Genomic DNA, 23777 nt, shown 5'->3' with positions numbered 1-23777 from the left:
GTTCACTTCTCCAGTGACTAATGGCAGTGCAGCCTCGGGGGGGGGAGGCTGGTGACAAGGAGGCAGCAACACCCCAGCCACCTCACTGTTCAGTGACAGGGCATCCTGAGCTCCCAAACTGCTCCACCCTGGGCACTGAAGCCTCACACCCTGGAGCTTCCTCCCTAAGCAAGAGGATGGGGGAGGCAGGGTGGTCTGCAAACAGGGGTGGTGACGGCGCACGAGGACAGGCGTGCAGGAGGGAAGACACGGAGCACCTTAAACACTCCTCCAGGCCCAGGACGAAGTTGCTGGAAGGAAGGCCTCACCTACAGGGGCAATGCTCTGGGGGCAAGTGTGGGAACCCCCTTGCATATGCTAGCTTTCTGCCTCATTTTCCCATTAGCAACCAAGGACATGGTCACTAACAAGTCCCAGATCCAACATCAATCCTGTTTAGGGTTCTTGACCCCAAGTGTCAGTCCCATGGGTTTGTTCTCCAAAGATGGCAGGTGCACAGGTAGGAATCAGGCTTTTCCTTGGGCACCTGTGATCATGGACTCTGCAAAAAATGAGTGTCCACTGGAGGGCGCCAAATACCCAGGACAAGAGCAGAAGTGAGCTGGAGGCCGATGGGGCCATGTTGAGCCTTTAGCTTTGTCACCTAGCAGGGACAGGTGAGAAGGGTGGAAGGGTGCTGAGCAGCTGCAGTCAGCTGGGGGTCCCAAGTGGAGGAGACCCCTTGCTTTGGCACCTCAACCTTCTGGTCTTTTACAAATGGGGACTAATCCCTGCAAATGGCCCGAAGGACAGGAGGTGAAGGGGCAAGGAGGGCAGCAGCTACACCCACAGCACACACCATGTCCTCACACCTTGACCAGCAGGAGACACAGGGTTGGCCCACATGCAACCCTCTAGCTGCCTGGCCCCAGTGCTACCGCCGTTCCCCTCCACCCACCCCTCGTCTGCCCCGCCTGCTGGAAGGTGCCCCACGGTTCAGGACCCTCCAAGAATCGCTAAAAGTCAAGATGCTCTGTGGTCTCCTGTCAAAGGAAGAGGAGTAACTAGGGTGGGTTGGGGGGTGTAGGGTCCTCAGAATAGGGATTTCACTGTAGGCCTCTATCCCCGACTTCCTGAGTACACTAGGCGAGGAGCCTGCCCATCACAGTGAGGCTGCTGCAGCCCCATTTGTTCTGTTGCCCGCAGTGAAGCTTGAGAGAGAACTCGGGGAAGAACTGTTAAACAAGGAGCCTCATCCTAGGCTGAAATTAAGCAAAGAACAATGCACAAACCAAAACAGGCTCCAGCAAAGGACTGGAGGCCCCTGGCTGCCTTCCCTTGGAGCAGTGCTGGGGGCAGGGTGGGGGGGTGGCTGTCTTGGCAGAGAACGGCTAAGTCCCCTTCCGGTGTGGGGAGTGGGGGTTGGCATGACATGTGTCTATAAAGCCCATGACTGTGCCAGCGTTCAGGCACGTGGGCGCAGCCTCACCTGTGCCCGGATCAGGGACTCAAAGCTGGGCTGGAAGTAGTCAAGCCGGCTGTTGTAGAACCGTGGCATCTCGTCCAGCAGCTGTTTGTTCTTGGCCTCAAAGTCGTCCCGCACGGGCCGAAGCTCTTCTCGAGCCTGGGAACAAGACCCTGGCTGTCACCGCTCTCACTGGCTCACCTAGCATCCCTGCTGGGGGCACGCTGTGTGTGTACAGGGGTATCAGAACACCTGGTGTCTTGGCCCTGCAGCCCCTGAGTTGGTCCCCAGGTAAAGGGCTGTCTACCCCACCCCTCTCCTGGGTACCTGGTGGAGTTTGGCCAGCACTGGGCCTGTCTTCTCCTTTTCCTCGTACTTCTCCACCTTGGCCTGCAGCCTGCGGTAGTCCTGCAAGGCCTGCTCCCGCCGTTTCACTGCCATGTTCAGGCTTGGGAAGACGCTGCCAAACCTGCTAACACAGTCGGGTTGGACATGGCCCGTTCCTGGAGCTGCGACTGGCAGCCCATCGTTCACTCAAAAACATATACAGAGTGTCCACGAAGTGCCAGACCCTATTCTAGGTCTTGGGGGTTTGCTGTGAACAAGACAGATGAGGCCTTGGCCCCTGTGAGCTCATGTTACTGAGAACCTGTCTGAAGGTCAGGCCCAGGGAAAGAACACAGGGCTAAGGCTCACGCCACTGGCCTGAGCAGACACTGGGTCCCAAGTCTATGATGCACTTAGCTGCCCCTGCCCCCCCAGCACTCAGAGGTCCCGCCCCACAACACAGAGACCTGCAATGGAGCTGAAGACTCCTTGGAAGTCATCTGGCCAACATCTTCCCTTTAAAAAATGAAAGAAACTGTCCAGAGAGAAGACATGACATATCCAAGGTCACAGCTGGGTAGTGATGGTGCAGAAGAGAACTCAGGTATCCCAGTTCTGTGTGGCAAATCCCCACCATCTCAGGTGCCACCGGCAAGTGACAGAATCGCAGCCCAAACTACTCCTGGTGACCACTTGGTAAGGTCTGTACATGTCCTCTCAGTATGTTGCACACCAGAAAATGATATAACATTGTATGTCCACCATGTTAATAATAAAAAACCCACCTTCAATAAAGAAGTTTCTAACAAGCCTAAAAGCACCCCCCCCCCCCCCCCCCCCCCCCCAGCAAACAGAAACACCCGTCCTCCTGGCCTAGCCTTCTGGCTGGCCTGAGGGAAGGCAGGAATCCTCTGCTTCTACCACTGAAACGGAGGGAAACGACTCGAGGCCTCTTCCAGCTCACAGTGACAGCGGAGTGGGCCACTCAGAGAGCAGCAGCTGATGCCTTGGCATGTTTGTCCCCCAGGCATACCTGTGACTAGGGTCACCTCTGACTGGGAAGGGCAATGAGCTCTTGGGCCTGAAATAGGCAGGACTCACCCTGGGCAGGGACACTGGTGCCCTGACAGACGAGTGCTGGACGAGGAAAGGCAAGCCTGCGAGCAGGGTTTCTGGAAAGGACACGTCAGCAGGCAGGTGGTGGGGGTCTGGCCACACAGCCGAGGAAATGACAGTGTGGCAGTTATTTGGGGTTGAGAAACCCACAGTAGGTGACCCAGGACCAGGGGAAGAGTCCGTTCCTCGTGGACCAACCCAGAGGAGATGAAAGATGGGGAGGGGCGGCTGCTCATGGCGGCCTTGCACTGCGCTCAGAGCTGGGAGGGCGTCTGAGCTCACAGGTTGTTCTCAGGGAGTTCGGAGACCCCATGCAGAGTGATTTCCAAGTCTGCCTCAGAGGGACATGACCATCAATTTGTTTTTTAAAAGCCTCAACAGCCCTGGCCAGTTTGGCTCAGCGGTTAGAGCGTCGACCTGCGGTCCGGAGAGACCCGGGTTCGGTTCCCGCTAAGGGCATGTACCTCGGTTGCAGTTTGTCCCCGACCCTGGTTGGTTGTGCGGGTGGCAGCCACTCGATGTGTCCCTTTCACGTCGATGTTTCTCTCTCTCTCTCTCTCTCTCTCCCCCTCCCCCTCCCACTCTATTTGAACAAAAAAAAAAAAAAAAGGAAAAATGTCCTCAGGTGAGGATAAAAAAAAAGCCTCGACAAATCAAGAGTACATGTGACATAAGAGTAATGAATACTTTTGCCAGAGAATACAGAATATAAACTTGACAAAGCATTAAATGCCCCAAACAAAGCTTTAGACCCAGGTAGTAATTTCGATGAAAAAAGGGGCTTATCACTGAGAGAGTGACCAAAACGAATTCTTCTGAGTTGGTGTCTAATGGGCTCACTGTCTCACTGCACCAAGAAGGAAGTAGATAAGACACATAAACATCTCTGAAGCCTCAGTCACATGCCCCTTCATGCATTAATCAAATTAATATTTTTAAATAACTGATTTGCCAGGCAGAAGACATAGGCCTACTCGGTGCCAAGCAACCTGGCTGCGGGAAGCAGTCACATCCAGGACCAAGGGTCCCTGGGACGCCTGAGACCACTGGGAGAAGCTGGCCCAACGCGCTTGCCTCAGGCGCTGCTCCAATGGGACCTCAGTTGCTAGAAGAGCCCGTCCCTTCCTGGGAGGAGTGACCAGCAGCTGAGAGGGACCACCAGGTGCAGTTGGGCCTGAGGAGCCACCACACCACCTCCCTGTGCACCCCAACTGGACAAGGGGCCACCAGAAGTCACCCTGATTCTCTCATTGGAAGGAACCCGGGCCTCTGCTGTCTGGGGGAAGCGGGCATGGATCCAGCAGTTCCAGATTCCCACGCAGTGCCAGGCAGCCTTGGTGGCTGTGATTACAGGATGCTACCTTCAGCCTTCCGGAAGCAAGACCACCTGTCTGTCTTCTGTGAGGAGGGAGTGGCTGCTGTGGGAACTGGTCGCTGTTGCTGTTAGACCCCCCAGGAAACTTTCTTCACCGTGGTAGCTTCTGCCTCCCACAGCAGCACCCCTCAGTCACACCAGGAGGCCACGAAAGGCTCAGATGACTTAGTTCACTGTTCTGTGGGTCACCAATGACGTACCACCCAGGTGGCTTTGGGCCCTGGCTTTGGGCCTCCTGAGGAGTGAGGGCAGGTGTGGCCCTTCTCACATTAAAGTGGGGAAACTAAGGTCAGGCAGGGAAGGCTGGGCAGTATGAGGGTCAGGCAGGTACGCCAGGAAGTATATTCGAAAAGGCTGACAGGAGAGTGGGTTACTGTTCACTGAGGCCCCACCTCCCCACTTGCTACTTAGAGTAGCAGAATGCACTCTGCCAGCCCCGTGTGTTGGGCGTATAAATAGCACAATGCCGTGCGAGAGAGGAGCTCATCGGGCAGCAGGACCCCCTTCTCCACGTGGGGTGCTTTCCTGCTTTCCTCTACCCTCAGACCAAGGGCGGTAAGTTAGCAAGAAGGCGAAGTCAAGCATAGGCTGGTCCCAGGGCCCGTGTTCTCCCAGACATGCCCCTGGGGGCTCTACCAAGGCACCCGATGGCTCCACCTGGCAAGGAGGGGGAGACCCAGCTCTCCCTGGGGTACGAATCCCCACTTTTACTAGGCTGCCACAGAGAACCAAGCTAGGTTGTCAGGCCCTCTCTGCTCAGCTCCTCGCTTCCCTCCCCACTGAGAACTGGCTATGCCACTCTAAGAGCTTGGGTGGGAAAACAGGCCCGGAGGAGCAGGACCTGGCAGAGGTCACAGCTGGTCAGGGCAGGGGGACTGCCGGCCTAGCGCTCCCCCGGCTCCACCGTGCGGCACCACCTTGGCAGGCTCACAGTGGTCGTGTCCTTGAGAAAGCTGACATGGTGTCCGCACTAGCTCAAAAACTCCGAAGCTCTGTCTACCCCCAAGATGGGAGAATGGGGCTGGGCCTACACCAGGCACTCACTGCAGCTCTGCCCATGGTAACTGCCTGTTTCTTGCCTGTCCTAAGGTTCAGAGCAAACTGCCTCCCCTGGGTAAGCCTGGGGTGAAGAGGCAGCGAGAGAGGGAGGAGGGAAAGGGGGAGGCGGAAAGGCCGGCTGGGAGGTGGGCTGGGAGCAGCCGGCCCTGGTGGGGAATGCCTGCCATTCCTCAATCTGTGCCCACACAGCCGGGATCTTCCACCCACCAGGAAAGGGAAATTGAAAGCATCCTCATCCGACCATGTGAGTGCAGCCCAGGGGCTGGGGGATTAGAGGCCGAGCCCCCTGGGGGAGGCTGGGGCGGTGGGGTGGCCATGTGGCAGTGTTCTTCACAGAGGACAGGAAAGCTGCAGTTTCCTGTTTCTGGTGCTGGGGTCCCTGGGAGCTTCTCTCCTGGCAAGAGGAGGCAACAGGCAGCGCTGGTTTTATGTGGGGGAGATCGGATGTCAGCTCTGGGATGCGCAGAAGCCAGCCTGGGTCGCCGGATCTGCTGTGGGGATGGCGCCTGCCTCCTCTGCCACTCCCCCACCTTCCTGGCAGGTGGTGGGCTGCTGGGGTCTCTCTCCACTAGGCTCTAGAAGCCAGGCATCAGATTTCAAGGATGCCTCGTTGGTTGTAAAATCAAGACAGGAGTCAGTCCCCAGTTCTCTGATCTGGTGTCCCCTGCCTAGCTCTGCCAGCCGTAGGTGTCCATGGCAGCCCCTGAGACGCCATGGGCAGGGTCTGCTCTGCCCTCGGTCTTTCCCAACCAGCTCTGAACCCTTGGTTCTGGAGACTGGTCAGCACGCCACGAGCAATAGAAGTTTTTCTGATGCTTCTCTCCTGAGCCACTGGCCTCCTCGGCACCCAGCTGCTCATGTGAGCCTGTGACCTGGGGCTGAGCAAGAATTAGGGGCCCAGGAGCCCAGAGAAGGAGCAGGGCTGCAGGGAGAAATCCTCCCCACCATGGCTGAGCCTCCAGACAGCCCGGCTTAGAAAGAGCTTTCCTGAACCCCACCCTGTGGACCTGAACAGGGAGTGAGGAACTCAGCAACCCCAGCACCAGGGGCCAGAGGATCAAAACCTGCTCTCTCATCTCCCTCCGGGCCATGGTCCAGCTTAATGGTCATTAGCAGAGCCTCATTACCCGTCTGGTGAGGCAACTGCCAGGGACCACCACAGAGAGGTAATAAAGTGCAGCTGCCGGGCTGGAGCGTAGCCCTTCCAGGTCACAGGCTGCCTGGGAGAGGCCAGGGAAGAAGATGAAGTGATTCGGGAGCTTCAAGGCGATACCCACCCGCTTCGGGGACCCAGGGAATAGGCCCGTCTGATCACTGACCAGAGCCTGCCTGACAGGAGTCTCACAGAAGAATTTCTGGCCCTGACAGGTCATGAGTTAGGGGCCTTCCCAGGCGGGAACCGTGGCTGCACCCGTCCCCATGTGGAGCCCCCCCCACATTTCAAAGGCCGAGTGCTGCAGGCAGCTGCTCTCCCAATCCGGCTGCGAGATGAAAGGCCTCGCTCATCTCCGCCGAGCGCTGGCCAGCATCTCTGCTAGCTTAATCCAGCCAGCTCTGGTTCCACTGGTCCTCCAACAGGAACAGAGGGAACATGGCGGAACGACCCTGGAGCAATAGCCGGCTGCTGAGGAGGACCACATGTGCCCTGCTGTCCCCGAGCGTCCAGGAAGTGGCGGCTGCTCTGGAGCTACCCAGAGTGTCAACCCTAAGGCCACACATCATGTAGCTGGTGACCCTGCTGAGTTTCCTGTCAACTCCACGTCTAAGGACAGGCTGTAGAGATAATACTCAGTCCTAGGGGACCAGCTGACCTGTCTTCCCAATGAGTGCCCTGAGCCTCGTTCCCAGGTGACGTTTACTCACTTTTTCAAGGGCTCAATCACAGTCTTCTGAATCTGGTTCACCTGTCAAAAGAAAAACCCAATGACATCAAAACGGGGGGGAAGCCAGACTCCTCCTCTCCAGTTCCTCAGAAGAGAAAGGAGACCTGTCAGGGGAGAGGACAAGAGTAGGACAGGCGAGGTGGGCACCCCTAACTGCATCTGGGGCGAGGCAGAGATGGCAACCAGGAGCACCCTGTCCTCATTCCGGTAAATTCTTGCCCTGCCAGCTGCTGTCTGCCAGGGCTGAGAATGGCGTGCCTCCAGACAGAAGCCGTGAGAAGGGGGAAACCCAGACCCTCGTCACCTTTTCCTGGTTGAAGGCGTCCATCCGTTTCATGGCTGTGTCCAGGGCTGTCACCATGTTCAGAAAGTCTTGGTCTTGTTCACAGAGGGGATTGGAGAGCAAGTCCAAGGATATCTTCACAGCAGATTTGGACATGGCTGCAAGATGTCAGAGCTCAGGGAACACGTGAAGGGCTAAGGATTCCAAGCCTTGTCGTTAGGGCTCCCCATCCTCCCTCAGCCAAGGGGCCTGCATCCGGATGACCTGCACCCATGGCCAGAGGCCATACAAGCTACAAAGCATCACAGAGAGTAAGACACTAGTCCTTATGGCACAAGGTTCATTCTGACCATCTGCGCTGTTCTGGATAATTATTTTGGGCAGCTATACCTATGCAATGACAATGTTCCAAACTCTAGGTTATAACAGAATCATCTGGGTGGGAAGCTGTAAGAAATGCAGATTTCTAGTTGCAAAGATTCTAATCTGGTCAGTCTGGAATCCAGGACTATGCATTTCAAAAGCCCTTTCCAGGTGGCTGGGAGGTGCAGTGTGGCTGGGGACAAGCATAACGCAGCACGCCACACCAGAGCGGCACTACTACAAAGAGCCAGAGTCCAGATGTTAGGTTTGAAGGGCCACATAGTTTCTGCTGCAGCTACTCACCTTTCCACAGACAGAACCTACAGAACGGGCATGGCTGTGTGCCAATGGAAGTTTATTGACAAAAGGAGGCCAGGTTTGATGTGGCTAGGCAACCCCTGGTTTCAATGACACACAGTAATAAGAAAGGAAGCAATGGGTCACAGCCCTCACTAGAAAGGCAGTGGAGAACGAGAAAGAAAGATGCTATCCAGGTAACTCAGAACTAACTTCAAACTAATTAACAGACGGTCTCCAAACGGACCCTTGGCTTGCTGCACACATAGTTTGGAGACACTATGGGCCAGGAGTGAGGGTTGTCATGTTCCGACGTGCCCACGTTCTGGCACAGACCACAGGGCCAGCACTGCACCTGGCGTGGCAGCAGCTGCTGTGCCCGGGAAAGGGCGAGTGAGGCTCTGCTAAGTGAAGACTGACCTCAAGCCACTTCTCAGGGACATCTGTTGTACATCTACTAAGTGTACTTACTTCAAAGCCAGCCCTAAAGTGCCTTGAGGGAGTAGGGCATCCACCTGTGCCCCACCAGTCCAGCTCTGGGCGGGTCCACCTACCCAGGTCAGCATCGGTGCTCTTCTTCAAGTCTTTCTGCAGCCTCCTGGTCTGCTCTTCCAGCCTGCAAGGCAGGGTGCAGACCTGGTGTCTGGCATCGCCGGCTGGCTTTTGGTCCCCTTTCTTCCCATCTACCTGGGGAGGCCCAAGCTGATACTCTGGAATGCCCATCAGGAAGAGAAGGGGCACTTCTCTGAGGGGACTTTTCCCAGTGACTAAAGGGCTACTACAAGCTCTGCATGAGGCCAAGCATCCAAAGGCTATGAGCTGAGGACTGCCACACAGCCCTCAGTTGGGGGAAAATTCCTGGCAGGTGGTGAACTGAGCTGCTCTTGGCTCCCCGGGTGGTGACGGGCAGAGGAGCAACCCACTGATGGCGAACAGACAAAACTGCGTGGCAAGTGACACCTGGCAGAAGGCCCTTGCCCTTCTCCGACCCCAACCCCCATCCTTCTGAGATGTGACACTCACTGCTGCAGTTTTCCATACTCCCTTTCAAAGTCTCTCTCCACCTGTAATGAGAGAGAGACAACTCAATCATCGGAGAAATTACAACACATTGGAAAAAATCTGCCAGCCTCCTGACACTCCCTCCACACCCTCCCCTAGTCTACAGAAACACCACCATCCAGTTCACACAGGCACCGGCAGGTCATTAATGACACAGTACCTGTGTTCTCATATTAAGTGTCTGATTCAGGGCGAGAGACTTCCCTCCCAGATGTACCAGCCAGGCAAGTACCAGCGGATTGCGGCTCCGCTCTTCCATCTCAGGGAGTGAGCTGTGTTCCCTCTTCTCCCCTCCCCTCCTATGAGGGGAGCTCAACATGTGCCTGACACTCAGCCAGGGAGGCAGCAGTGGGCAGAGGAGAACAGTGGGTATGGACTTCAGTTCTGTGTCTGCCACTCAGCAGTTCTGAGGCAGAGCCCCAGCAAGTCACCTCCACAGTCACAGGCTTGGTTTCCTCACAGGTCCTATCACCTGCTAGCTTCAGGGTAGATCAAGTTCACCTACCATGCCCTGTGCGCTGGGATGTACCAAACACAAACACTATTACTGCTGACTCTGGCAAGACTCTCTAAATTCCTGATTAGTTAGTTGTTGGATTTCCCCTCTACCAGCAATACTTAAACTAAACAGGTTTAAGTAAACTGAGCCCTGGACCTAATTCTGCCGCCTACCGGTCAGGTGAGTGAAGAAAGTGACTTGCACTTCTACGGCTGAATTTCCCCGTTTGGATAAGGGTCCCAGCAGTGGCTCTCAGATGAATGGCCTGTGAAGTAAATGCCACCTGACAGCCTGAAGGTAGGGACGGGCAAGAGGCTTCTCCTTCCTCCTCTTCTATGAAGGCAGTACCCCTCCCTGGCCGTCTTGTGGAGCCATTGGGCTGAGGCGCTCTGAGAAGTAAAACCGGCTACACTCACGAAGGGCTCAATGTGGGCTCCCACGAACATCTTTGCCTCGAACGCAGCCAGGAGGCAGGTGCACTCACAACCCTCACTGTGCGAAGGAGGTCCTGGGGTGAGGCAGAGCTACCTGTGCAAGGTCACATCACTTCATGAAGCCGAGCTCCAGGCCTGTACTCTTCTGGCCATTCCACCAAAAGGGAAAAGGTGTTTGCTGAGGAATTAAAGCCATGACCTCAGAAAGATGGCTTTCTAAGAGCCACTGCTGGGACCCCTGCCAGTGCGAGCACAAGGCCTGACTCTCACTTGTTGCAGGCCGAAGGCCCAGGAGTACAGATTTGTAGAAACTGTCAAAGCCATACTGTTCTCCATCTGCAGGCCCTTCCATCAAAGGTGCCCCAATGAGAGGGTATTAAACCCCACCAACCTCATACTGCATGTTTGGATCTGGGTCAACTCCACAGAGTCACAGAATGTCAGGACAGGATTCAGGCCGATTATTTCACGTTACACAGGAGGAGAATGAAGCCAAGAGAGGGATGTGACTGACATAAGAACGCAAGGCTAGTGAGTGGCAAAGCAAAGCTAGAATTCAGACTCCTAGTTCAGGCCTTTCATTTATTGGTTTGTTTATTTATTTATTTTTTATCCTCACCCGAGGACATTTTTCCATTTTTTGTTCAGATTGAGTGGGAGGGAGAGAGAGAGAGAAACATCAACGTGAAAGGGACACAATGAGCGGCTGCCACCTGCACGACCAACCAGGGCCGGGGACAAACTGCAACCTAGGTACGTGCCCTTAGCGGGAACTGAACCCGGGTCTCTCTGGACCGCAGGCCGACGCTCTAACCACTGAACCAAGCTGGCCAGGGCAGGCCTTTCATTTATTTATCTTTAAACTGCATTAATTCATCCCATAAACATTTAAAGAACACCTATTAAGTAGCTCACGGAGAGGGAAGAGAAAGCAAACAGTTCTGGAGCCTTCCCCGGTCTGGCTCAACCTCTGCTCCTCGCTCACGGCTGCTGAGAAGGGTGGCGATGTGACCTGAGTTGCCTTGAGCGAGCTGGAGGGCCGGCTGCCACAGATGTTCACAGAGCCCCTCACCCTGCTGCTCTTCGGCCTCTGCATCTTCCTTCTCCGCAAGATCCTGTGCAGGGACCAGCTGGGCCAGTGACAGCAAAAGTGACTGACAGCGGGGCTAGGAGCCGCCCCACTGCCCCACCTCAAGCAGCCGACTTCATCCTGCGGGCGGTGGCGGGCGGCACTTCGAAGGTGTCCAGGACCTGCGCTTCCTCCTGGCCACCAACTGCAAAGTGTTCCAGGTGAGCAAAGGCCAAAAGTTCTACGGCTGAAGGGGCCATATGGGGTCTCTGCGAGTAGAGATGTGTCCAGGGATCTTGCCACATTTTACCTGGATAAGGAAGCTCTGAAGAACGAGTAAAATGACCTTTCTGACCTCACTCCTGCCCAGCAGGAGACCCTGCGTGACTAGGACTCTCAGTTCACTTTCAAGCTGGTCAGGTGGGCAAACTGCTGAAAGAGGGGGAGGAGCCCACACTGTACTCAGATGAGGAAGAACCAGAGGAGAATGTTCAGAAAAACAATTAAAGCATTCATGGATGCAAATATGTTTTTGTATTTTGCAGAATCATTTGTAACATTCCAGTCTGTCTTTAAAATGTGGTGATTTCAATATTTAGAAAAGTTTGAACTTGCTGTAAATTTTTAAAATTCACATCCCCAGTGACACTGATAAAAGGAACTTCTTAGAGTGCAGGATGTTTGTGTCATAAGGCAGAAAGTGAACTGCAGTGCTGTAACGAATGTCAGTACTGTTTTTCCTCTACCTGTAGTTAGTGCAGGCTGAATTTAAATTTGTTTTCCTGAAAGATAGGTAAGACTTGGGTATTTCCCCCAAACAGGTAGAAACGTGAAATGTACAAAGTCCTTCAAGCACTAAGAACAAGGGTCATCTTTTAGTCATGATGTTCTCTAAAGACAGCAAATTCCTTCCTTCTCAACTGACTTAATGGCATGATTTCCATCTCTAACGCAAACCTTCAGCGTCCCAAAGGCTTGGAGAGCTGTCCAGTAAGAAAAGGAAATCTCAAAGCTGGGCTTGGATGAAATACATGAACTGTTTCTAGATGGCACTATCATCCTCCTTCAGACACTTGGACGCCCTCACTAACTGCTCTCCACAGTGAGGATTAAAACGCAATCTGAATGTTCAAAAGAAAACTTTGGGGAAAATCTGCTGGCTTGCCTAAACAACTGAATACATGAACAGCACTGCGGGACTATCTTCCCAATCTCCATGTTCATGGTGGGCATGTAGATCCGGAGTTTGCCCTCCTAAGCGCCTTCACATGCCCTTGAACAACGAGGAAATAGCACCATCACCGGCCAAGTGATTTTTGAAATAACGAATATTCATAAGGTAGTAACAGTCAACTCTTCTTTTTGTCACAAAACTAGAGCCACTGCAAGGGCAGTGAAGTGTCTAGGTCTTTGATATTGGTCTTATGGTTAATGGTAAACTTAGCTTAAGTAGACTGTACAGTTGTATGAATTTGTAAAAGCGTTATGTGAACACACACACAGCTGCAATCAGTGGACAGGCCCGGGGAGGCGAGGGTGAGGTGGCACAGTGAGAGAATGTCAGGGACCTGACTCAGCTGAGGTCCTCAGGGAACGACAGTGTGGCATCTTCCTTGTTTGAACTGGAAAATTTAGAAGCAGGAACACAGAGTCTTTTTTCTACTTTATGATCCTAGCATCTAGAACCTGTACCAAGAGCAGACGTGCTCATTTTCCATCCAGGAACCCAACACTCTCATCATCGCCTTCCTCATGATCCACCAAAAGCTACTCCTAAAAAATTCAAAATTCACGCCCACTAAAGCATACGTACTGGTCAGAGTTTAAAGTGTTACCTATGCCCTGGCCGATTTGGCTCAATGGTTAGAGCATGACCTGTGGTCCAGAGAGACCCGGGTTCGGTTCCCGCTAAGGGCATGTACCTTGGTTGCAGTTTGTCTTCGGCCCTGGTTGGGTCGTGCGGGAGGCAGTCACTCGATGTGTCCCTTTCATGTTGATGTTTCTCTCTCTCTCTCTCTCTCTCTCTCTCTCTCTCTCTCTCTCTCTCTCTCTCTTTCCTTCCCATTCTATCTGAACAAAGTGTGGAAAAATGTCCTTGGGCGAGGATTAAAAAAATAATAATAATAAAAAATAAAGTGTTACTTGTCACAGGGGATTTATAGCTAGGCAGGAATCAGGCCATAGCTAAAGGCCTCTGGGCAACACAGGTGGGTGATCAGTTCTGGAGCAAAGGGGCCCTGCAAAGTCAGCACTGAAGTTGGTCTAGTCCTTTCTCCAACAGTGCGAGAAAGTGGGGAAAGAAATTGGTAGAGACAGAACATAAACTCTGATACTAGCCATGGAGCATTACCTAACATTTTGTTTTTTTTGTTTTATTTTTTAAACTTATCTTTATTGTTGAATGCATTATAGATGTTCCTCCTTTTTCCCCTATTGACTCCCTCCTCCCAACCCCGTCCTGCCTTTCCCCACACTGTTGTCTGTGTCCATTGGTTATGCATATATGCATATAAGTTCTTTAATTTATTTCTTCCACCCTCTCCCCACCTCCCTTCCCTTTGAGGTTTGTCAGTCTAACAACCAATCTGTACTTCTTAATCCCTTCACCTTTTTCACCCATTCCCCCAACCCCCCTCCCATCTGGAAACCAACAAAATGTTCTCTGTATCTATGAGAATGTTTCTGTTCTGCTTGTTCATTTTGTTTGCAGATTCAATAGTCGATAGATATGTATTTATTGCCATTTTATTATTATTTTTTTTAATCCTCACCCGAGGATATTTTCCATTTTTTGTACAGATAGAGTGGGAGGGAGAGAGAGGAAGGAGAGAGAGAGAGAAACATCGACGTGAAGGGACACATCGAGTGGCTGCCACCCGCACGACCAACCAGGGCCGGGGACAAACTGCAACCGAAGTACGTGCCCTTAGCGGGAACTGAACCCGGGTCTCTCCGGACCGCAGGCCGACGCTCTAACCGCTGAGCCAAACTGGCCAGGGCTTTATTGCCATTTTGTTTGTTCATATTTTTGATCTTTTTCTTCAAGAAGACCCTTCAACATTTCATATAATAATGGTTTGGTGGTGATGAATTCCTTTAGCGTTTTCTTGTCTGGGAAACTCTTTATATGGCCATCGATTCTAAATGATAGCTTTGCAGGATAGAGTAATCTTGGTTGTAGGTTCTTGCTTTTCATCACTCTGAATATTTCTTGCCACTCCCTTCTGGCCTGCAAAGTTGCTTTTGAGAAATCAGCTGACAGTCTTATGGGAGCTCCCTTGTAGGTAACTAACTGTTTGTCTCTTGCTGCTTTTAAGATTCTCTCTTTGTCTTGAACCTTTTGCATTTTGATGATGATGTGTCTTGGTGTGGGCCTCTTGGGATTCATCTTGTTTGGAGCTCTCTGTGCTTCCTGGATTTGTATGTCTGTTTCCTTCACCAAGTTAGGTAAGTTTTCTGCCATTATTGTTTCAAATAGGTTTTCCATTTCTTGTTCTCTCTCTTCTTCTGGCACCCCCAAGATGCGAATGTTGGCATGCTTGAAGTTGTCCCAGAGACTCCTTACACTATCCTCATTGTTTTGGATTCTTTTTTCTTTTTGTTGTTCTGGTTGGGTGTTTTTTGCTTCCTTATATTCCAAATGGATGGTTTGCTTCTTGGCTTTACCTACTCTACTATTGAATCTCTGTAAATTATCCTTTATTTCAGTTAGTGCCTCCTTCATTTCTGACTGTGTATCCTTCATTACTGCTCTTTTATGCTCTTGGGGCCCTTACTAAGTTCACTGAAGTTCTCACTAAGTTCACTGAGCATCCTTATAAGTAGTGTTTTGAACTCTGTATCTGTTAGATTGCTTATCTCCATTGCATTTAGTTCTTTTCCCGAAGCTTTGTTCTGTTCTTTCATTTGGGATGTGTTTCTTTGTCTCCTGATTTTGGCTGCCTCCCTGTGTTTGTTTCTATGTTATTAGGTAGAGTTGCTATGTCTCCCAGGCTTCCTAGGGTGGCCTATTGTAGTAAGTGTCCTGTAGGGTTCAGTGGCACAGCCTCCCTGGTCTCCCAGCTGGGCCCTCGAGGTGCACCCCTCATGTGGACTATATACCCTTCTGTTGTAATTGAGTCTTGATTGCTGATGGCACATCAATGAGAGGGTTTTACTCAGGTTGATCAGCTGCAAGGACCAGCTGTGCCCACTGTCCACCGACCTCTGACTACCTTGGATGATCAGCTGTGCAGGGGCCCCCACACAGAGCAAGACTTACTTCAGCAGGGCTCTGGTACCCACTGAGCCCATTTCTTGAGTGTGTCACTTATGGAGGTGGTTGGGTGCTGGTGCTTCGCACTGTTCTGAAGCTGTCCACTGGGTGTGCTGGCTTTGGGGCCAGGTCAGCTGCTGCCTGTGCCACCAGCATAAGCTACCAAGTGATCTGCAGATGGCTGCTTCTTGTGCTGGGCTTGGAGGTGCCCCGGCAAAGCCAAGTTGTGAACCGAGGCCGGCTGCTTCTAGTGCCAGGTCTGGGGCCACTTAACGAGAGATATGGGGCTCTCTGAGACCAGATGCTGCTTGTTTGAGAGAATTTAAAAAGATCTGAAGCAGGATCCAAGACAGGCCATTCCTATGGTAAAGCAACTGGTAGCAGCTTGGGTGGGCCTGAAAGTTGGGTGGGGCGGGGCCTCAGGGAATCACCAGGGTGGGGCCAACAGTGTGAGCCAGGTTGCTGGAGTCCCAGATATGGCAGCCTCTGCCTGCCCTGTGGGGGAAGGGCTCACCAAAGGAACAAAGGCCTCTGACAGCATGTATGTATAGAAGAAAGCTGCCTCTCCAGCCCTCGCCCCATGCCAGACAACTCAATTCTTCCCTGTATGTCTCTGGCAGCCCTCAAGCTGTCTCCCCTCCGATCTCAGAGGGAGCAAGTCCGAGGAAGTCCGTGTGCGGGCCCTTTAAGAGGAGCTACCTGTGACTCCAGCCGCCTCAGCCTCCCTGAGCCTCAGTTCCTGCTGGTTTTACAGCCAGAAGTTATGGGGACTTCTCTTCCTGGTACTGGAACCCTGAGCTGGACGCCTGGTGTGGGACAAGGACCCCTCAGTCCTCAGGGAGGACCTGCCCAGCCAAGGTATCCCTCCTGATTTTTTTTTTTTAATTATTATTTTTTATCCTCACCCGAGGACATTTTTTCGTTTTTTGTTCAGATAAGAGTGGAAGGGAGAGAGAGAAACATCAACATGAAAGGGACACATCGAGTGGTTGCCACCCACATGACCCAACCAGGGCTGGGGACAAACTGCAACTGAGGTACGTGCTCTTAGCAGGAACTGAACCCAGGTCTCTCTGGACCTCAGGCTGATGCTCTAACCACTGAGCACACTGGCCAAGGCTCCCTCCTGATTATTCCGCCACACATGGGTGTGGGACCAGCCTGTCCGCCTCCACACTCCTACCAGTCTTGGTGTGGTTTGTTTAATTTCGTAGTTGTAGGACTTCCATGCAGCTTGATATCAGGTGTTTTGAATGATGATTGTTCTGTAGTTTAGTTGTGATTTTGATGTCATTACCTAACATTATGAGTCTCAGTTTCTTGTCTAGTATTCGGATATTACATTTGGCCTCACCCCATGTAAATTTCAAGGGCTGACAAGGAAATGGGGTAACAGCGTCAGCTTCACCTGCTTGTTTTGAAGATTCGCAGAAGTACGTGTAGAGCGCAGGGCAGGGAGCCTGGCCCATGGACGGTGTTGGCCACTGCAGTGGTGAGAGGACCAGAGCAGTCTGGGGTGCACTGGTCTGTGACCCTCTGGCAGAGAGGGGAAGCAGAGTGACGCACGCAGTCCATTGATCAGGCTACCCCTGATTTCGGCTAAGCCTGGAGTCCCGTGCCTGGGGGCTGTAGTGGGCCCCCCTTCATGGGACATTTCCTTTCTTACTATGTAGGATATGAGCAGAGTCTTTACATAGCAAAAGTACTTCCCCCCCCAAAAAAAATGAAATTAAAATTAAGACTGTCTTGGCCTGAATTCAGCACTCCTGAAGATCAAGAACAGAGTAGGTGCTGAAGGAGGAGGCTAGTTGGAGCCACTGGAGCTGCGGCCTGGCTCTCGCGCTCTCTGCTGAAATCCCATGTGTGTGTGGGATGTCAGAGAACACCTGGTCTTCCTGGCTGGGACTGCTGGGACTTGCACGGAGAAGGACTACAGGTTTCCAACTGGGTTGGATCATTCTGATTGATGAGAAACTCGAGGTCTCACGCTGGAAGCTGAGAGGTGTGTCAGAGTGAGATTTCTCCTTCTACTTCATGTCCCTCAAGGCCATCTGACAGCCCAAGAGAAGGTCATTACTATTTCACCTCGGCCCTGGTAGCCAGGTGTGGGTTGCTTCCATAGCTCACAGTCCCAAGATTTCTCCCCTCCACTGGGGACAGATCTGGGGGGACACCACCAGAAATCTAGCTCCTCAGATAGGGAATAAAGGGACACACTAGAGTCTCATTCCAAGGTCTATCCATTCTAAGGGAAAGAGCCACACACAAAAGATCTGAACATCTTCAAAGGCTTGATGCCTTTGCCAAAAAGGCAGTTGGACTACAGTCAACAACGCGAGTGTAAACACATGTGCAGCACTGTTCGCGGGTCACCACGGGTGGGTCACTGGCGAGGTTAGCTCCAGGAGAATCAGGCCCAGGACAGCCGCCTCGGCTGCTCCCGGCGTTCTAGCAGGCTCAGGGTGGCAGGGAGGGGCCCACTGCCATCTCCCCAGTACAGAGGTCAGGTTGGCAACTTGTGGGAGCTCAGTACTTGTTAACTGAATGAATGGCCTGAATTCCCACCCAAACCTACACCCCTGGTGAGGTGAAAAAGGAGACCAGCTGAGAAGCTCCTCTGCAAGGCTGCTGGGGTGGAAAGCAGCGCCCTGTGGCACGTTCCAACAGGACAGGAATGAGGTAAAGCGCTCGTTCATTTTGCATGTGGAAATCTTTCTCAAGTGAAGGTTTCACGTGCTGGGACTCTCTTCAGCCTAACTCTGCTGAGGGCCCACCTAGCTAGGGATCGAAGTGTGTGCTTTTCTGTGGGTGTGAGACCCAGGGTAACCCTGTTTCAGAATGCTGTCCCAGCCTCCCAGGCTATGAAGGGAGGTGCAGCTACTTTTTGTTATACCCAAGATGCTCCAGCTACTTCATGGGACTGAGTGAGTGGAGAGGACTAAGCAAAAGATCAGGATGGGGAGGTGGGGGACCTTCCATTTCAGTTCCACTGGTCAGCCCCTGCAGAGAACATGCCATTCCAGCCAAAGCAGTGACAATAATGGAATCTGTGTTAATAACCTGGGCACAGACGAACAGTGAGGCAGACACACAATGCTTTCTTTGTGTCTGACAGTTGGGTATCTTGAGCCAAAAACCTCCTGAAACTCCCTGAAGATAACATGAACATTTCTTCCCATGACAGGGTGCTGTGACTTCCAATAACCCAGGCAGCCCCATCTGCTCCCCTCCCTGAAAGTGCCTGGGCAAGAACAATAGGGTGTGTCACCAGTGTTGGGGGCAGCCGTGAAGATGCTGATATAACCACACAACCCTGGCCTGATTTTGGGCCCAGGAGGGGCTTGGGAAGTGGAGAATAAGGCTCTGTTGAGGCAGGTCTTGCTGCAGACACTTTAGTGTCACCTGGGAGTTGAGGCAGCAGACACCTCTATCCCAACTGACACTGCACTGGGGAACCTAGCTGCTGGGACTGGTGGAGGTCTTGGTGGTTTATCAAACTGACTCTCAGCCTCAATGTAGTTTGTATTTATTGAGGCCTCACTATGTGCCAGACACAGTGCTCCATATGCCTCACCTCATATGAGACTCATCAGACATCAATGACATAGGTCCTGGCATCACCCTCATTCTACAAAGGAGAAAACTGAGCCTCCGAGAGGGTAAGGTCACAGACAGCATGCCAGAGCCAGGACAGGCATCCAGGCAGGGAATCTTCCGAATCTGGCTTCCTACCCAGTACTTGATGCCCAGACTGTGCAGGGGAGCTGAGGCCACAGTTAGAGGACCACGGTGGCATCCCAAGCGAGACCGGTGCCAGGAAGGGGAGAGGGACTCAGGGCCCACAGAGGGCAGCACACGGGTAGAGAGCTTTCTCAGACTGCACATCTGTCCTTCCTCTGGGGTGTTCCTGCCACTCCTCAGACTAAAACACCCACAGATCTTTAGTCAACAAACTCTGGCAAAGAAGCTAGAAACTGCATTCTAGGCTATATTTCTCTGTGGAGAACAAGGCCATCTAGATAAAGGTTGGGGAATCAGGAGGGTTTCTGTTTGTTTTGTTTTTCTGGTAGTGAGTGTTGGGAATAAAAGACCCTTTTCAAATCGACTTCCCTTTCAGATCTGCCCTGAATTAAACCCTGGAGACTCAAAGCCACACCTTCCCACTTCCTGTAGCGGGCTAGAGCCCAACCTTGCACGCCCAGATTCTCTGCGCTTCATCTGAGAGCCTCCACAGATGGCCGGCCTCTGCATGGGAGGTCAGCTCTGAGTGTCCGCGGCCAGCCTTGGCTTGAAAGATGGGAGGGCTCTTTAACACGGGCCCATTTCCTTTAAGTGAACTAACTTTGGACTTCCCAAAGACAGAGCCATTGGTCAGGTGTTTGCTGGACTCTCCTTCCCGCCAACTGAAGCAGCATCTGTCCTGTCGCTCGGAGTCTCGAGCCAAGAAGGGATGAGGTTATTAGGACATGGAGAACTGCCAGGGGCTGGAGTGACAGTCAAGGGCCTCTGCCAGGCTTCCTGGAGCTGTCACAACTAGAGATGCCCTACAGGTGCAGTCTCCCACACTGAAACCAAGGGCCTCGTTCAGATTTGGTGGGGAGGGGAATGAAGAGGCCAGTCTGTACTAGAATCCCGAAACCTTGGGGGATCTTCAAAGCCTGAGTGAGGCAGCATAAAACAATGGAAAGGGTCCTGAACAGAGGCTCAGACTTGAGTTCTAATTCCAGCTCTGTCAGCATTAGCTTTTTCTAACCTTAGAAAGTCACTGGGACTCCATGGTCTTGGTTTCCTCATCAGGAAAAATCAGGAGGTTGGACTAGATGATCTCTAAAGGCTTCCAACTCTAACTTTCTAAGAAGCTATGATTCTCTTCCTCTCCCATTCTGGAGATAAAATGGGGATAAAAACTGTGGGCTTACAAGGGGAAAGGATTCAATTACCCCCTGTGCTGAGTGACTCTGGGTCTTGGCTAGGCATGAACTTAGCAGTGGAAACAAATGGACCTGGAGGTCTGGAGAGGCTTCCTGGTTTGTCACATGGCCTGAGGTGGCCCGACAGAAAGGCCAGGGACGTGTCCTTGGCAGGGGTCCCTGTTTCAGGCTCCCTCTTAGGAACGTGCAAACTGTACACCAGATCCCAGTGATGAGCAGTCAGAAGCCATGTGCTTTTCCTCGCCTGTGGAACCTACCTCTCCCACCTACCCAGGCAGAGCCGAGGAAGGAAATGTCCCAGGACAGGAGGTCCCTGTGAGCCCCATCTGTGTGAGGTTCTAGAGCTCCACTACTGAGAGTGATAAGGCCCAGGTTCTGCCTTCCGAGCCCCAGGATGTACTGAGTCCAAGCTCTGGTTCTATGTGAAGGCCACGTGAGACAGGACTGTCTCAGAATGAAAGAATCAGGTTACTCACTGTTTTGGGGACAATCTGTTTCTTGGGCTGCCCAATCTTGAAAGGAATCCTGTAAGACAAAGAGACAAAGAAGGATGTTAGGATTTGGCTAAAAGAACAGGTGAAATACAGGCCACTTGTCCCCAAGAAGGGTGAAAACCAGTGGTGGTGGCTCACTTCCTGCCACTTGTATGAGGTGCCCTGTGGGTCTAGGACCATCAGCAGCCAGGCTGGGCTCTAGAACGGTCATCCTCCCATGGACAGTATCAGATGGAGGTCTTGGGTACCACCTTCTGCCCTGGAGCATCTTCCCTTCTAACAGTCTACTGTTTAAATGCATTGCAAAGGTCAAGACAGGAAAGGGCAGATACTGTACCAATAATAGTCACCATAAACCTTGTGTCTTAAGGAGTGGTGAAGTCAGAGAGTATGGGCTTACTTGGATCGCTATTATCCTAGAAAATAGGCCTTTTTAAAAGCACCATAAGAACCACATATCTGTATTAGATGCTTCACTGCTTCTCTTCAGAGGGACAAACTGTGGCTCTGAAAGGCTTCTTCTTCTATGGTGGGGAAGAGATGACAAATTGTAGGAGCATTGAGGACCAGCCAGGCTGGGTGATTTCCTGTGAGAACTGACAACATCTAAATGCAGCTTACTCCAAGAACCTGAAATCCAGCCCAACTCTGCCTTGGACTTGCTAGGAGGCTCTGTGCCTCAGGTGTCCCACACAGAAATGGAGACAGCTTGGCATAAGTGAAGGTCATGGTCTGGGACTCTCAACCTCAGCACTAACTCTGCCTCCACCTCCACTGAGCAGGCTGTTCTTTGGCAGGTAACCTCTGCCCTGTGTCTTAATTTCCTGCTCTGTGAAGCAAGAGGGTTAAGTTAGATGATCTAGAAGCTTCCTTAAGGTGCTGAAAATGGAAAATGATTCTACAAGTTTGAGAAGAAAAGAAGTGCGGCCAGGCTAGGAAGCAAACACAGTGCATCCCACAGCTCTAGACATGTCGGTGCCCCCGCCCCAGGGAGGGGTGAGGTAGGCACCCCTGGGATCAGCTCAGGGAAGAGGGTTGCAGCAGGAGCCCTGGGGGTACAGGCTAGACTCCACTCTCGCTGCTCTCGGTCTCTTCCATTCAAACCTCCTGCTCCCACTGCTGTCTACCCGTCTGCCAGGCCCCTTCCCTCCACACACCCTTCTCCCCAAGCCTGGCTTCTTTTGGCCCAAACTGACCAACACTGTTGCTAAACCCAATGGTATAATTAACCACCGATAATAACCCCAGACAGTGATCTGGTTTGAGGATGGGCCAGCCTGAGTCACAGTGGTTTAAATTTAATTTCTGGAGGACATCCTGTTTATCGTTAATCCACCCCATAATTTGGGAATGTTAACCCTTTGGGGGCTGGCTGATTCACGTGGCTTCTGTAAACAAATAATCTCTGGCTATACAATTACCAGGGGGAAAGGTAAGCTATGGAACTGGAAAAAGAAAAAAGGGAAATGAAATTGCTATTTCCCCTTCTCAGACCTAAAGAGGAAAGAGTAAGACAGATGAACTCCTTGGGGCCCTCCCTGGGCCACTGGTTACTTTTCCCCAAATCAGATTACAGTTGACTGACACAATGGTTTTGGACAGTGAACAATTGGCCTCAAGGACCATTTTGGTGACAGTGCAAATGAGGTCCTGGTGGCATTGCGAAGACTGACCCTCCTGTGCACGAAGCATGTGTATAAAAAGCTCCAGATCAGGAATCAGGAATCCTAGTCTCTGCCTCTGACTAGTTTTGTGATTTGAACAAACTGCAATGTGTCTGAAGCTTAGTTTTTAAACTACAAAACAAAGTAGTTGGAATAGGTGGTCCTTCTGGCTTGTCTAAACCGAATCTCCATTCCAAGAACATGGAGTGTAGGAAGGGAAGGCTAAAGAATTCTCAGAGTGGTCTTCAAAATGATTCCAACTAGGAGTCGAGGACTACAGATGAGGTACCAAGGAGTTAGGAACTTAGAGTCCATTACTTGTGGAGCCACAGCCTCTCACTCAATCTGAATTTAGAATCACAGTATTTTTAGAACTGTAAGTTACCATAGAAATTTTTCCAGTTTAAAACTCTCATTTTGTAGATGAGAAAGCAGACTTGGAGAGGTTCAGTGACTAGCCCAGGGCCATTCTGCTGCTTCACAACAGCACCAGGAATACACCTTTAGGGCTCTGACGTCCAGTCCATTTTCTCTCTACTACTCATAGTTTAATACTTGCTCACATGCATTTGTTAATACAGTCGCCCCTTGGTATCTGATGGGGATGGGGTCAAGGACTCCCTGCAGATACCAAAATCTGCTGATGCTCAAGTCCCTCATATAAAATGGTATAGAACAATGACCCTCATTTCTGTGGGTTCCCAACCAAGGACATTGTTTTCAATATGCAGTTTATTGAATCCATGGACATGAAACCTGAGGGTATGAAGGGATGACTGTATGTATTTTAAAGAACATTTTATCCCTTTAAAAAGTAAAGCATGCTCATCAGAGAAAACTTGAGAAATACAGAAAAGTATAAAAGAGAGAAAGGTGGAGGGTGGGAGGTGGTAGAGGGAAAAAAACCCAAAACAGACTATAGTCTCATATCTAAAAGACAACCAAGGTTATTCTTTTGGTATTAATTATATTTTAAATATTTGCAGAAAGAAAAAAAAAATAGAAGCAAATATGCCAAATGTTAGTAGTGGTTAACTTTAGGTGGAAGAAGAATATGATTACTGTTTTCTTCTTTGCACTTTCCATATTTTTCAAATAAACTAAAAAAATAAAAACAACAAAACCCGTGGGTTTTTTTTCTTGACTACAAAAATAACACTTGATCAATGCCTCCCCACCTAATAAACAGTAATACCCTGAATTTCAGTGTGTACATACATAA

General features: G+C 51.5%; 1 protein-coding gene across 4 annotated transcripts in view; it reads right to left on the bottom strand.

Annotated features, from left to right (window-relative positions):
- The window catches only part of BIN3 (bridging integrator 3), a 53975-nt gene that overhangs the window by 8841 nt on the left and 21357 nt on the right, over positions 1–23777 (bottom strand). For 3 of the 4 annotated variants that reach the window (XR_004962004.1, XM_036281644.1, XM_036281642.1), the window contains exons 2-8: positions 20874–20922; positions 9171–9211; positions 8702–8763; positions 7509–7645; positions 7185–7225; positions 1772–1916; positions 1469–1603 (exon numbers count right to left, since the gene is read on the bottom strand). Coding sequence is in view for 3 of the 4 variants with exons in the window: in XM_036281644.1 (XP_036137537.1) it covers positions 1469–1603; positions 1772–1916; positions 7185–7225; positions 7509–7645; positions 8702–8763; positions 9171–9211; positions 20874–20922 (610 nt within the window). In the remaining variant the exon portion in view is untranslated. The remainder of the gene's footprint in view (positions 1–1468; positions 1604–1771; positions 1917–7184; positions 7226–7508; positions 7646–8701; positions 8764–9170; positions 9212–20873; positions 20923–23777) is intronic. The other variant, XM_036281643.1, reaches the window with a different exon arrangement.

This window comes from Molossus molossus, unplaced genomic scaffold (genome assembly GCF_014108415.1).
Source record: "Molossus molossus isolate mMolMol1 unplaced genomic scaffold, mMolMol1.p scaffold_m16_p_4, whole genome shotgun sequence".
Classification (NCBI taxonomy): Eukaryota; Metazoa; Chordata; class Mammalia; order Chiroptera; family Molossidae; genus Molossus; species Molossus molossus.
This window is presented reverse-complemented; position numbering and strand designations above follow the sequence as displayed.